The 14,231-nt window shown below is 50.8% G+C and overlaps 1 protein-coding gene across 1 annotated transcript; it reads left to right on the top strand.

The window, feature by feature from the left end:
- Positions 1-208: 208 nt before the first annotated feature.
- On the top strand, positions 209-13,924 carry Ggt1 (gamma-glutamyltransferase 1). Its single transcript, XM_046421135.2, has 13 exons — positions 209-233; positions 2,182-2,346; positions 3,066-3,196; positions 3,351-3,437; positions 7,081-7,273; positions 7,676-7,833; positions 8,783-8,932; positions 9,421-9,557; positions 12,304-12,491; positions 12,727-12,854; positions 12,956-13,068; positions 13,145-13,258; positions 13,600-13,924. The coding sequence occupies exons 1-13, from the start codon at positions 214-216 to the stop codon at positions 13,744-13,746; spliced, it is 1,731 nt and encodes a 576-aa protein (XP_046277091.2). The 5' UTR covers positions 209-213; the 3' UTR covers positions 13,747-13,924.
- The last annotated feature ends 307 nt before the right edge of the window (positions 13,925-14,231 follow it).

Raw genomic sequence — 14,231 nt, 5'->3', positions numbered from 1 at the left:
TGCCCAGACAGATGGACAGGGAAGGCTGGAACATGTATGCCAGGGGATCACAGCTGGTCTACCCCAGGACCCTGAGGGCAGTCTCAGCTCACAGCCTCAAGCCCAGAAGAAATAAAGCCCAAGATGCTCAGAGAGAACCAAGGCTGTGTGGGCTCAGGGATGGGGCTGCTGCTGACCAGGTTCAGCCCCTGCCCCGCCCCCACCACGATGGGAATGCTCTTTATCTGCCATAGGTGATAATCTATTGCTAACCCTACTCCCAAAGCCCCTTGGAACTCCCAGCATGACTTTTTCATCAGGTTCCTGACTAGGGTCTAGGGTACCTGTGTGCCTAGCAGGCCATCAGTCCTGGTGAATGGTTAGCCTGTCTCTTGGACTGTGAGGCTTTGTTGGTTGGCACTTTGGACAGACTGAACTCTCTGGATGCTTTTTGCAGGTTGAGTTGGTAGGAGGCATAGGGAGGAGGCTGGGTGGAGTTCAGGTCAGGAAGAGCTGTGCCTGGGTTCAGGCCATGCTGTGCAATGTGGAGAGAAAGGCTACTGTGACTCCTAAGGGTACAGGGGGTAGGAATCTGCATGACTGCCTACTGGGCCCCCTGCTCAGGGGCTCAGTTTCCCCCTCTGCATTGAGGACTTGTAGGCTCTTTCCCAGACCAGATGTGGGGGCACATGCTATTTATTATGCCATCATTGCCCTTCCTGCCAAGCCTGGGAAGGGAGAGCCCTTTCATGCTAATATCAGAATGCTTCCCTCAGGTGTGAGGAGGGAGCAGGAACTCCAACCTTAGGTTATCTCTGGACACTCTGTCTGGCTTTGAGTTCAGATACTCTGAATAGAGGCAGGGGGAAGCAGGATGGGGGGTCAGCCTGGGGCTCCCTGGAGGGGCTCCCTGGTAGATGCCGCCCTCTGGAGGGAAAGTCTGGAAGAGGGGAGCCCTCTGCCTCTGTTACCGCACCACTTCCTTCTTGTTGGCATCACACGCCTCGCTTGCTGCCAAAGTCACAGGGACTCTCAGGCTGTTGTTGTCCTTCCCAGTATAGCCTAGAAGGAAATCATAGGGGAAGTGTGTAGCCAGTAAGAGGCCCACCAATGTCCCCTGTGCCATGTACTCCTCTTGGGGACGTCCCTCAGTGCAACCATGATAATAATTATAGTCAGCAATTACTTAGCACTTCATACATTCTAATCCACTTAATTCACAACACCACCCCTGGCAAGTAAGGCCAGCAGTGGACAGAGAAATGACTTGCCCAACCCCTGGGCAGGTGAGTGGCCAGTCCAAACACAGAGGGGGACAGTGCCATTTGTCCCTTGGCCCCATTTGTCACGCTACATTCTCACCACCTAATACTAGGCTTGGGCCCTGTTCCCTCCTTACCCTGCAAATTCTCTGGGCTGCGCCTGGGAGAATTCATGCAGACCTCAGCTGGAGTCAGAGAACTAGCCTGAGGTGGAGCTCCGCCCTGAAAGGGCAGGGCCTGTTTCAGGTCCGCCCTAGTGATTTTCAGGAGCTGGAGGAGACTGCCTGGTTGAGGAGTCTCTAGAGAAGATTCTGTGACCATAGGCTCCTGTAGAGCCTAGATTTTGCTTTCAGTCAAAATCTCCCATCTTTGGAGGCCACCTCCCCAGGCAAGGCTTGGGGCTCCCACCCTCTGTTGGACGGTAAGTCCTGACCCTGTGGTGGTTGGTCTGCTGATTTCAGGAGGAAACTGGGATGTCCTCTTGGAAGGCACAATGGATACTGAGCCCTGTGCTCTGTGGTTAGCCATTTGGGGGACCCATGGATAGTATCAGGTCTGAGTTAGGATGGGGGACATAGAGGAAATGAAGCCAGGCCCATCTTTCTTGGAACTCCCCCTTAGGCAGTGGAGACTCAGTAGCTGTAAGGAGGTAGACAGAGCATGTGAGGTCTGAAGGCGTCCATATTGGAGATGAGGTCTTCACTTGAATGATCAGGCAGGACTTGGGAGGACAGAGATGGCATCCAGAGCTCCTGGCAGAGGGAATGGCCTGGTCAAAGGTCTGGGGGCTGGACAGCCTGCATACATTCTTGAAGGCTGGAAGGAGACACAAGGCTGTTTCTGAAGCTTGACTTTAGACTGTGCCCTGTCGGGGAGGAGTCTGGAAGTGTCCAGGGCTGGGCCTGACCCTGCTCTTCCCCCTACCTACCCTGTATGGCAGAGCCATGAAGAAGCGGTTCGTGGTGCTGGGCCTGTTTGTCGTGGTTCTGGTACTTGTCATCATTGGTGTCTGCCTCTGGCTGCCCTCCAGTTCCAGGCAGCCCGAACATGTGTACTCCAGGGCAGCTGTGGCGACGGATGCTAAGCGCTGCTCAGAGATTGGGAGGTGAGCAGGACCATGTGACCTGGAGCATGGCATGGGGTGGTGTGGGCACACACAGAAGACACCCATACAGGTGAACCTGGGAGAGACCCTTGCCCCTCCAAGACTCAGTTTCCCCATCTATAATCAGGCTGCCTGAATGAGGAGCTGCCTGTCCTTTTTTGGATCCTCTCAGTAGCCTCTGGTCAGGGGAGAAGGAGACAGTGACCACGAAAGCAGGGTGTTGATCTCCCTGGGTTCCCTCTTGGAGTGGGTCCCTTTTCCCAGTTCTAAGAGGATCTATCTTTATGGATAAACCCTGCCAAAAGACTTGAACTAAAAAAAAAATGTTATTAATAAAAAATAACGGTTTTCTTTTCTTTTCAAGTAAGTTATGCACATTTGTTTGCTTGGAAAGGAGGAAACTATAGGTCTTTAAAATTTCTATGCATGTGGTGGCATAGAATGTAATCCCAGCTACTCAGGATGCTGAGGCAGGAGGATTGCCAGCCTTGGCAATTTAGGGACACCCTATCTCAAAATAAAAAAGGATTGGGATTATAGCTCAGTGACTTGGGTTCAATCCCAGAACCAAACCAAAAAGCAAATAAAAAACTCCTATGAACTCCTCTTCCATTTTTCTTTGGGTAGGGTGACCAGGTGAAGATGGGCAGGAGGGTGGCAGAGTAAGCACAGGGGCTAGGGAACCCTGGGTATCTCACCCTCCTACATGCTGCTGGCAGGGATGTTCTACAGGAAGGAGGCTCAGCAGTGGATGCAGCCATTGCGAGTCTGCTGTGTGTGGGGCTCATGAATGCTCATAGTATGGGCATCGGGGGTGGCCTGTTCTTCACCATCTATAACAGCACTACACGTGAGTACCTGGGATTGGGGGGGAAAGTGAGTGGCAGGAGTTGTCCATCTCGGGGTGGACTTGGGATGGGAGTTGCATAGCTGAGTGGTCCCTGAGTTCCCTCTTGGAGAGGGATTGGGGTTGGTCTGGCCTGCCTACCAGCTTCTATTTTCAGGAAAAGCTGAGATCATCAATGCCCGTGAGGTGGCCCCAAGGCTGGCCTATGCCAGCATGTTCAACAACTCCAAGCAGTCTGAGGAAGGTAAGCTGTCTCGTGGGCTTAGGGTGTGGGTATAGAGCCAGGATGGGCCACTGGGAAGTTGCCTCACCTACATGAGCATGCCCTTGTTCAGGGCCTGGGGACAGCTCTGGCACCTCTCCCATCCTTTCCTGGCCCCATGACACCCTCTCATAATGACTGGTTAAACGATCATCATGACGTAGGGGAAGGACAGGTTCTTCTGTTATTTCTGCTCGGGCCCTATAGGGCCAGGTCGTGGTTATATGTGGAAAAAATCATCACAATTTGTGCTCTACTGGTGGGTTCCACATCCAGGAATTCAACCAACTGTGGATAATGGAAAATATTTGAAAAAAAGAATTGGGTCTGTACTGAACATGTTTTGACTTTTTCTCCTTGTCATTATTCCCTAAACAATACAGTATAACAACTATTTACATAGCATTTACATTTCATTAAGTACTATAATCAAGAGATTATTTAAATTATACAGGAAGATATACGTAGATTATATGCAAATACAACATCATTTTATATAAGGAACTTGAGCATTCATGGATTTTGGTATCCTTTCGGGGGGTCCTAAACTGATCCCCCATGGATACCAAGAGGTGATTTCATTATTATAACAGCTCACATATTCAGGGTTCACTTAGGCCAGTACCCTGCTCAATGATTTTCACTGATGAGCCCCTTGTCTCGTCCCTGTATAATTGGGAATGGGGTGAGGATGCTGGATCAATTATTGTTTTATAGGTAGGAATGCTGAGACCCAGAGAGGTCATATAAACTACTGAGATCACACAGCTGGGAGATTTAACCCAGGCTGTCTAATCCTATGTTTTTAATAGGCATTCCATTCATTTCATGCATTCATTTATTAATTTGTGGGGATATGGGGCAGAATCTCTCTTTTCTAACTTGGCCATAAGTGGAGAGGAAACTCCAAGACTCCACAGGTAGTTAAGGGGAAGCCCGTGCCCACCCCCAGGGGCACCATTCAAAGAAGGTAGAATGGATAGTGACATAAGAAATTGGATTTAAAAAGCCAATCCAAAAAAACCAAAGGGTAAATGTTTTCTCTGATATGTGGAAGCTAACCCACAATAAGGTGGGTGGGGAGGGGGAAAAACAGAGGTTCAGAGGATTAGACAAAGAGAAATGAAAGGAAGGGAGATGGGAGAGGAATCGGAAAGACAGTGGAAAGAATCTGACATAATTTTCTAATGTCCATATGTGAATATACCACAGTGAATCCCACAAATGTATACATCCATAAAACTGGGGCCCTAATCAGAATAAGATATATTGCATGCTTGTATAATTATATAAAATGGACTATTCTGTCATATATAACTAAAAATTATGAATTTAAAAAAAAAAGGAGTTGGAAGGGTGGAGGAGTGAGGCACCCTGACCACAGCAAGATCTGATGCCTTCGGGGAGTCCTATATGATATTCTTTGAGCAGCCTCTTTGGATTCCTCCATGACATGGGTAGTCTTTGATTTTTTTCTTAATTTTCACTATATTTTTATTTCACTATAAGAAACTCGGAATGTGTAGAAATGACATTACTCAGCATATGGGAATGCTTGAATCTTATAGATTTGGTATCTTGCAGATACTTAAAATTCACTTACTTAACAGGGATTCCTTGAGCCCCTCTTACAGTGTCAGGCAGTGTCCCAAAGCTGGGGTAAAACGCAAAGACAAAATGCACTATAGCCTGGGAAGACTGAGTGATCCAGGTGGAAGGAGAAGGCGTAGAGCCCTGTAGGGAGCCAGGGAGGCTGCCAAGAGACCCGGGAGGAGGAGGAGGACAGGGATCCAAGAGAATGGCCTAGGTTGTGTGGGACTTCACAGGTCACTGTAAAGCCCCTCTCTTTTGTCTAAGTAAGCGGGGAGGCCCTTGAGTATCTGCGTGCAGGAGAACAGATCTGGTTAATGGTTAATGGGACTGCTTGACTGCTGTATAAGGAGAAGGAGGCCAGCAGGGACCTGTCAATAATCCAGGGAGGCTGGAGGATGGTTGGTCATGGGTGGTGCCAAGTACTCCTGGAAGATGAGGGTCTGTGATTTGCTGACAGTTTGAGTGGAATGTACATGCAGGGAGTCCTGGATGACCCCAGTGTCTTTGGTCTGCACCTGGATGGACAGGGTGGCCTTCACAGAGACAAGCAGGGCTGTTGGGGAGTAGATTTGAGTAGATGCTCAGCAGCTCCGTGTGTTAAATTTGAGATACCGGTTTTGAATGGGCAGGTGGATACTTGGGACTGACCATCAGGGGAGCAGTACAAGCCAGAGGAGGGTAAATTTGGGAGTTGTCAAAACAAGTGGAACCTGAAGCCCAGAGCTGGGAGGACATCATCAAGAGAGAGAGGAGAGGTGGCAGGAGACAGGGCAACAGACGAGGGGACCAGGGGAGCCAGGAAGGTGTCTGATACAGGGGTGGCTGGGGAGGAAAGGGTGATGATCCCAAGTAAGAGTGATAGGCCGGGTCTGGCAGCATGAGGGCCACCTATGAGCTTGGCAAGCAGGGTGACATAAAAACCCTGATTGGCCTGAGGTCAAGAGAAGACTTTCTTTTTAAAGGTGGGAAGAAGTGTATGCTGGGTGTCAGATCTTCTGAGACGTGATGATGATCTTCTAGATCATAGCAACCTGGCTTTCAGAGACTTTGGGGCAAGAGAGGCAGCTCTAGAGCTGCAGCTGCCAAGCCTGGGCATAACTAAAAGGACTTCCATCACCTCAGTGGTAAAATTTGGGGGGTTCCTGGAAGCGAGCAGGAGGCCATAGCTGTGCCTTTCTGGGCAAAGCTGTCTGGATTTGGGCATAGCACGTAGGTAGGCATTGGGCTTGTGGGGAATGAAGCTCAGGAGTTTGTTTCTAATTGACTCGTGGGTTCCTTGAAGGTCATAACTGGAAGGCAAGGCCCCTTATAGTTAGTTAGATGGGGAAACTGAGGCCCAGAGAAGGGACTAGGCAGAGATTAGGACTCAGGAGAGTAGAAAAAAGGAAAGAGAGCCCTTTTCTTGGGACTAAATCAGCCTTGAGGGTTACCTGGGCTTGAGCTGAGTGCAAGTAATACCTGATTTTACTTTGGCACGTTCTAGTGGATCCCAGGAGTCTTAAGGAACAAGAAGTCTTGTGGCTGGGGGTAGTTTGGACTGAGAGATAGGAAGGGGTCTGGCTTCTCCCCAGTTTCACTGAGCAACTATAAGCTTGGCACAGGATTTTAGACATGGAGACACTGTGGAGACAGACATCTAACGTTGGGACAGCAAAACACGCCACATGTGCTACCAGCTCCCTATCCTGTGCCCTGCAGGACTCCATGGGCAGGACTCCATCCCTATTTGATCTGTACTCTTCTTTGTAGATCCCATCTATGATCCTAAATATCCCTTTCCTTGGGCTGGGGGTATAACTCAGTGCTAGAGCACTTGCCTAGCATGTGTGAGGCTCTGGGTTTGATATTTGATACCTAGCAACACACACACACACACACACACACACACACACACCACCTTTCCTTCTAAATCTCGCTAGCTCTATCTGTAAAATGGGTCGAGGAAGATACTTGGGATGCTGCCTTTCAGAGATCCCAGTGTCCTCTCCTTGGGGGTCACTAACCATGTCTCTCTCTCTCTCTTTCTTCTCAGGAGGGCTGTCAGTGGCAGTTCCTGGTGAGATCAGGGGCTATGAGCTGGCACACCAACGGCATGGTCGGCTGCCCTGGGATCGCCTCTTTCAGCCCAGCATCCAACTGGCCCGCTATGGCTTCCCTGTGGGCAAGGGCTTGGCAGCAGCCCTGGAGAAAAAACGGGATATCATTGAGCAGACTCCTGCTCTGTGGTATGTCTGCAGGTTTGGGCCTGCCTGGGGCAGAGGCAGGGCAGGCAGGGCCCAAGGATCCTGCAGACTGGGAGAGGCTGATGGAGCTGTGCTCTGCTCTAAGGACTTGTGACTAGGAGGCGGGCACGAGGGCTGAGAAGATGCAAACCCTTCCCACTGGGTGTGGGGACACATTCCAGTCTCGGTTTGAGGACCCTAGTGAAAACTATGGTTGACCATATGACCTGAATGGTGTGGGATACTAGGAGCTCTGAGCCACAGGGCCAGCTGCCCACCTGTGGACAGGTGCTGCTCATTCTTTGTTCTCCTTTCCCTGAGAACAAAGAGAACCAGGCAGGTGGAGGAGTGGGTCTAGCTGAATCTGCCACACTGGCTGCCTCACTTGAGCTCCCCCTGCTCCAGCAAGATTTTCTGCCGGGATGGGAAAGTACTTCAGGAGGGAGAGAAAGTGACCATGCCACAGTTGGCCGACACGTACCAGACGCTGGCCCGAGAAGGTGCCCAAGCTTTCTATAATGGGAGCCTCACAGCCCAAATCGTGAAGGACATCCGGGCGGCTGGTAAGTAGGCAACCTTGGAGGCCTGAGTGGAGAACCCCACAGTAGGAACCTTGACCTGAGTCCCACATCCTGAGGCTTCCTCAAGGCACCAGATTCTCAGGGAGTCCTTGGCAGGGTAGGGTCAGCAACAGTCCATGTAGGTCCACAGTTCTTTGTTTGGTCAGAGAGACCATGCAGACAGAAGAGAAAGCCCTTCATGGGCTTGATGCAGGTGTAGGCAGGAGCTGGGGATACACAAGAGGACACAGGAGGACTTCTTGTAAGAGGTGGCAGCTGACCTGCAGATGGCTTTGTCAGCCAGAAAGAGGAAGGGATTCCTGCAAAGGGCATAGTATGTGCTAAGTCCTAGAGAGAGGCAATTTTGATTCACCAGGAAAGGTCATAAAGGCTAAGGGTAGGCTTATGAGAGAAGTGTTGGAGGGATTTTGTGGGACAGGCTGTGAGTGCTCAGTTATGGCCTTTTTCATGTTACTTTTGTCTGTTTCGTGGAGGAGATTGATTAACATGTTCCTTTACTACTAATGCCAGAAATTAGGCTGTAAATTCTCTCTTTGGAGCCAGTTCCCTGTAGAATTAGGAGCCTCCATCTACCCATTCATCAAGGGAGGAGAGGTCCAACATGGGGAACGTTGGGAACAGACATTCTCCATTTGGAAAAGACCCTTTGTAGAAATGGATAAAGGTGGGCCAGGAGGCCAGTGAGTCGTGCAGATTGAGGGCAATGGGTCTAGACTGGATGTGGGTGGGTGGTGAGTACCATTATGAAGAATAGAGGACCTGGGCCCTTAAAGAATAGACAGGACTCCTAGTTTGATGGTCCTGTGGCTCCTCCCCACACCATGGTACAACTCTATCCTGCCCAATGGTGCCACCCAATACCCCCATATGCAGCCCTGCTCCCCCATCCCCGCTACGGTGCAGCCCCATCCCTGTGTCTACCCCTTTGCAGGGGGCATTATGACAGTTGAGGACTTGAACAACTACCATGCGGAACTGATTGAATACCCGCTGAACATCAACCTTGGGAACTCAATATTGTATGCGCCTAGTGCCCCGCTCAGTGGGCCTGTGCTGGTTCTCATCCTCAACATCCTCAAAGGTAAGCAGTCCCACCACAGCTTCGCTGAAGGGCTCCACAACACTGCCTCTCCTTCCCTGAACTTCATCCCTGCTGCATCCTCTGCCAAGGCCTCCCCGGCCTGCTATTAAGTGCATGGCTCACCCTCTCCTGCAGGAGGCAGTGTGGGGTGACCAGGGCTATCCATGATGGGCAAAGCTCAAGGGCTGGAGGAGAAGGGAAGAAAGGAATTTGGGGAAGGGGAGCCTCGCCCAGAGGGTTCAGCTGGTAAATCTAAGTGATCATCTGTGACTTTGTAGATCTTGAGCCTCTGGCTGGATGTGTGAGGCCCAGGCTGGGCAGTGGGGCGGGGAGCTTGCCTTATAACAGCTTTCTGAAGTGGCCACTGATGTTGACTATTTAGTGTTCCCTTCGTAGAGTTGGGAAACGTGGCTTAGGGAGACATTAATCCTTTGAACATCTCCATACCCCTGGGGCCTACCAACGTGCACCTGGTTCTGACCAACTAGGGTATAACTTCTCTCGGGCAAGTGTGGAGACCCCCGAACAGAAGAGCCTGACATACCACCGCATTGTGGAGGCCTTCCGGTTTGCCTATGCCAAGAGGACCCTGCTTGGAGACCCCAAGTTTGTTGATATGACTAAGGTAAGGGGCTGACCTATAATGGGCAGGGTCTTGCCATAGAGGAATCAGGTGATCTCCCTGGGGCACCCCAGCCTTGTGCACGTTTTCTGAATCCACTCCTCCCACAGACTTTGATTGTGGGTCTATTGTGTCCTGGAATTGGTTATTCCAAGCCCCGCAATTTCTGCTCCATGGAGTGCATAGTATGGGGAGGGCTGGGAAATAGACTTGACAAGTTGGCAGCCCCTCTCTAGCTAAACTCTAACTCAAGGGCTTTTGCACATGCTGTGCCCTTGGCTTGGAAGATTCTGGAGTGGTCAATGTTGAGGTAAGGAACATAAGGGGATGTTGTAGCCCTCAGGAATAAGAAGGATGTGCAAGAGAGGTCAGGAACTAATGTAATGTTTTTCTGATCTCCATGCCAGGCCTGACCTCACCTGGCCCCCTCATTTGCCAGATGCTTCCGTTCCACGCTGGGCCTCTCCTGGAATCCCTGTCATGACCCTTCCTGCCAAAGGCCCTCACGTTCCTCCTTACCCCTGCATTTGGGCTGGCCTTGCAGATCCCCTCACACTGACCAGGAGGGGACTCAGTTTTCTCTGGTGTCTTCTCTTTTCCAGTGAACATTCTGTACTACACGCCCTGCAATTGCCACTGCCACCACAGCCATTGACCTGGCATCTTATCTCTCTGAGAGGACAGAAGTCACCCTATTCTTCCTCCCTCTGCCTTCCCTCCTGCTGGCCCTTCTGTAGGGCCCATCTTCTCCTCCTTCATTTTAATTTATTTTTTATATGTTTACTTTATGATTCTGGGGATTCAACCCAGGGCCTTGCATGTGGTAGGCAAGCACTGTACAATAGACACACACCATGGAGCCATATCCCCAGTCTGTCTCCTCTCCCTTTAGGCCCTGTTCTTCCCCGTTCCACTCCTACACTCCTAGGTCTCCAGATTTCGCCTCATTTTCTTCTTTCGCTTTTCATGGCAGCATCTCACATAGTTCACCTCTTTCTTTCACTTTTCAAATTCACACCTATACAATGAAAAAAAAAAAAAAACGGAATTGGGAGTCAGTGGTAACATGTGTGAGGCTCTGGGTTCAATCCCCAGCACCACCACAAAAACAAAACAACAAACAAAAAAACCCCAGATGTGACTGTACACCTGTTTTCTTTCCCTTGATCCCCCGATGTAGATATTCTGCTCTCTTTCTGTCTTCTCTTGTCCCCTGCCCCCCACTCTCCATATCCATGTTTTTGAGTGATTAAACATGGGTTGCCTGTGTCATATTTTAGATTATCTCCTAAGAGTGAGGATTTGTACATACTGTGGCAGCCAGAAACCTGACATGGAAGCCACGTAACCTATTAGCAGCCCATGTCAGAACTTCCCTGAGGGTCTCAATTGCACATGAATTGATGGTCCAAATTCCATCAATTCATGTGCAATTTGGCCATGATGTCTCTCCAGTCTCTCAACCTACAAGAGACCCCCTGGATTGGTTTGTTCATAAAGCCTAGGGCAATTATCTCAAAGTATGTCCCACATCCCAAATTTGTCTGTTTCCACAGGAATAGATTTGGGCTGAACATCCTTCCCTTGCATTGGTCAATTAATGCGCAAGGGTTGCCCAAACCCTCTTGAGGCATTTTTCTTGCTCCGCTTCCAGGGGCCCTTCCTCTCTGCTTCCCCCTCAATTTCCTCTTCTCTGTCTACCTTTAATCCTGCTTTGGGGACGTTGGCCAGGCTTTCATGGCTTTGAACAGCTTCCTGGTGCCAACATTATGTTTATCTCTCAGTCTGACCTTGCCCATGAACTCTACATACCCATGCTCATGGGTCCACCCACCTGAGTCATGCTCTTCAGTGTTTTGATGGACATGTGTCCAAACTCAAGCCCTGATTGTCCCAGACCTGTCCCTTCTGCAGTGTTTATCTCCCCAGTTAATGGCCACTCTGGGCCAAAGACCTCAAGGTCATCCTCTCTTCTTTCTCATGGTGGGGTGGGGAGTGAGTCACCATATCTCTCTCCTAGTTATTTACAGCCTCTCCTTATCTCCCACATGGACAGCAGAGGGACCGTGTGAAAATGCCCCCCAGCAAGCTCACTCCTCTGCCCCAGTCCTGAGTGACTCAGACCAAAAAGCCAGTCCGTTCTTTTTGAACCTATGAGGCCCTGTGGAATGGGCCTCAGCCTGTATCTTTAACCTCTTCACCCCTCATGTCAATTACTCTCTGCCTATCACTTGCCTCAGGGACTTTGCCTCATTCTGGGCTCTGTTCAGATGTCACTCCCTTTAAGAAGCCCTCTCTGACCACTCTTTCCATACCTCACCCTTATCCATCCCTCTTATCTGGCTTCTCATTTCTAGCACTTTCCACGCCTGCTATTGTTTTTGAACTGCAGGGACCTTTGTTGTCTGTTCCTTGCTGATTCCTCAGCTCTGGGCATATAGTACAACTCCATAAATACTTGCATTAATGATTGAATGTGGCAAGAATCTGGAGTCTTGGGGGATGGACAGGCAGTCAGACATCCAGAATTGTTGTTATGCAACAAAGACAGGCTATAGAGTCAATGAGATGGGGTCACGTGGGATGCTGGGCCTATTGCCTGGGCCCTGGGAAGCCCCAGAGGTTTTAGGGTGCAGATTACTTAGGTTAGACCCGTGCTTGGGCTTCCTAAGATCTGCTAGGACAACCCTATGTCCTGCACCCTGCCCTCCCTTCCCACTCTCTCAGGTCAGCTCTGGGTCTCTGACAGGTGATCCACAACATGACCTCTGAGTTCTTCGCTAACCAGCTCCGAGCCCGTATCTCTGATGACACCACTCATCCAGCCTCCTACTATGAACCTGAATTCTACACTCCTGATGATGGAGGCACTGCTCACCTGTCTGTGGTTTCAGAGGACGGCAGTGCTGTGTCTGCCACTAGCACCATCAACCTCTAGTAGGGGCTGTGGGGCTATAAGGAGGGGCAGAGCTGGGGGTGGGGATTGAGCCAGGGGCTGCCTGTATATCCCATAACTGGGGCTCCCACTTTTATATTGGGAAATAGAGACCCCACTTGGTGGCATGCCCTAGCTGGGCCTCATAGGAAGCAAGCCTGGGCTGGGGTGGGTGGACAGGAATCTGGCAGGGCCTGGCCAGGCTGGGCATAGCTCTCTGACCTGGCCCATTGGCAGCTTTGGCTCCAAGATCCTTTCTCCAGTTAGCGGCATCCTGTTCAACAATGAGATGGATGACTTCAGTTCCCCCAACTTCATCAACCAGTTTGGGGTGCCTCCCTCACCAGCCAACTTCATCAAGCCAGGTACAGCGAGGAGATCCTGAGGCAGGGGATTTAGGTTGGGAGAGAGTTGGTATCCCGGACACCAGCTGACCACTATATCTGTCCCCTCCTGTGGGCCACAGGGAAGCAGCCACTCTCATCTATGTGTCCGTCGATCATCGTGGGTCAGGATGGCAAGGTCCAGATGGTGGTGGGAGCCTCTGGGGGCACGCAGATTACCACGTCCACTGCATTGGTATGTGCTACCTACTCACCCTCCCTAACCCTGTGCCTGGACCAAGCTCACACTTTACCAATTCCCTCACCCCCAGGCCATCATCCACAGCCTCTGGTTTGGCTATGATGTGAAGCGGGCCGTGGAGGAGCCCCGATTGCACAATCAGCTTCTGCCCAACACCACAACGCTGGAGAAAGACTTTGATCAGGTGGGCTGGGGGTTGGGGAAACTGAGTCACTGTGTGGAATCACAGGGCATTCTGGGCTGGAGGCCTGCATCTTCTGAGTGGACAGTGGTGGGTGTCCGCTGCCCAGGGCAGATGGTCCTCACACCTGCTACCTGGGTCGTCCTGAGCCCTTATGTAATGAGAGCTAAGCCACCCGTTCTAACAAGACCTCATGGGCTGAGGTATCCCCCCATAACTTGCTCTTCTTGGTCACTTGGCTGGAAATGGCACCATCTGGCCCTGTGAGGCCCATGACCACACAGGAGTGGTTCAGATTACATCTGGGACCCTGATGAGGTCTCCCTTTCCCCTCTTCTCTGCAGGCGGTGGCTGCAGGGTTGAAAACCCGGCACCACCAAACCGAAGTCGCTTCCACCTTCATCGCTGTGATCCAGGCCATTGTCCGCACAACCAGTGGCTGGGCAGCTGCTTCAGACTCCAGAAAAGGCGGGGAGCCAGCTGGCTACTGAGTGCTTGAGATGGGCAAGACTGACCAGCAACCCAGGAACAAGATATTCACCAGAGCCAAGAGTGAGACTTTGGAGGGGACGTACTCTCCCTAGGAGTGACAGAGCAATGCAATAAATGGGGGCTCTGTGCCAGGCTGTGGGCAGGCAGCCTTGCTGGCCGGGCTCCCCACTGCCTGGGTCTCGGTGTCTTTTGTGTGAAAATGGAGCCATCTAGCTGGAGGAGAATGAACAGACAGGATCTGGAGGTCTTTGCACTGCAGGTTGTGGAATGAACCTCAGCTGTTTTTTGTTTGTTTTTCTTCAGTGCTGGGAATTGGACTCAGGGCTGTTCTACTGCTGAGCTACCATCTCAGCCTTTTAAAATTAATTTTTTTGAAGTACTGGGAATTGAACACAAAGTGGCACTCTGCCATTATATGTTATATCCCCAGTCTGTTTCTAGTTTTGTTTTGAGATAGGGTATAATTTGCCCAGGCTGGCCAGGG

Source organism: Marmota monax, unplaced genomic scaffold (genome assembly GCF_021218885.2).
Source record: "Marmota monax isolate L192 unplaced genomic scaffold, Marmota_monax_Labrador192_F-V1.1 WCK01_AAM20220418_F8-fsc00157, whole genome shotgun sequence".
Taxonomy (NCBI): Eukaryota; Metazoa; Chordata; class Mammalia; order Rodentia; family Sciuridae; genus Marmota; species Marmota monax.
This window is presented reverse-complemented; position numbering and strand designations above follow the sequence as displayed.

Bases quoted from the DNA above. Each gene is read 5' to 3' on its own strand.
- Ggt1 (XM_046421135.2), top strand. From the start codon at position 214: ATGCTCTTTATCTGCCATAG. The intron at 12,855-12,955 runs GTACAGCGAGGA...TGTGGGCCACAG, and splicing joins AGCCAACTTCATCAAGCCAG to GGAAGCAGCCACTCTCATCT. The intron at 13,259-13,599 runs GTGGGCTGGGGG...TCTTCTCTGCAG, and splicing joins TGGAGAAAGACTTTGATCAG to GCGGTGGCTGCAGGGTTGAA.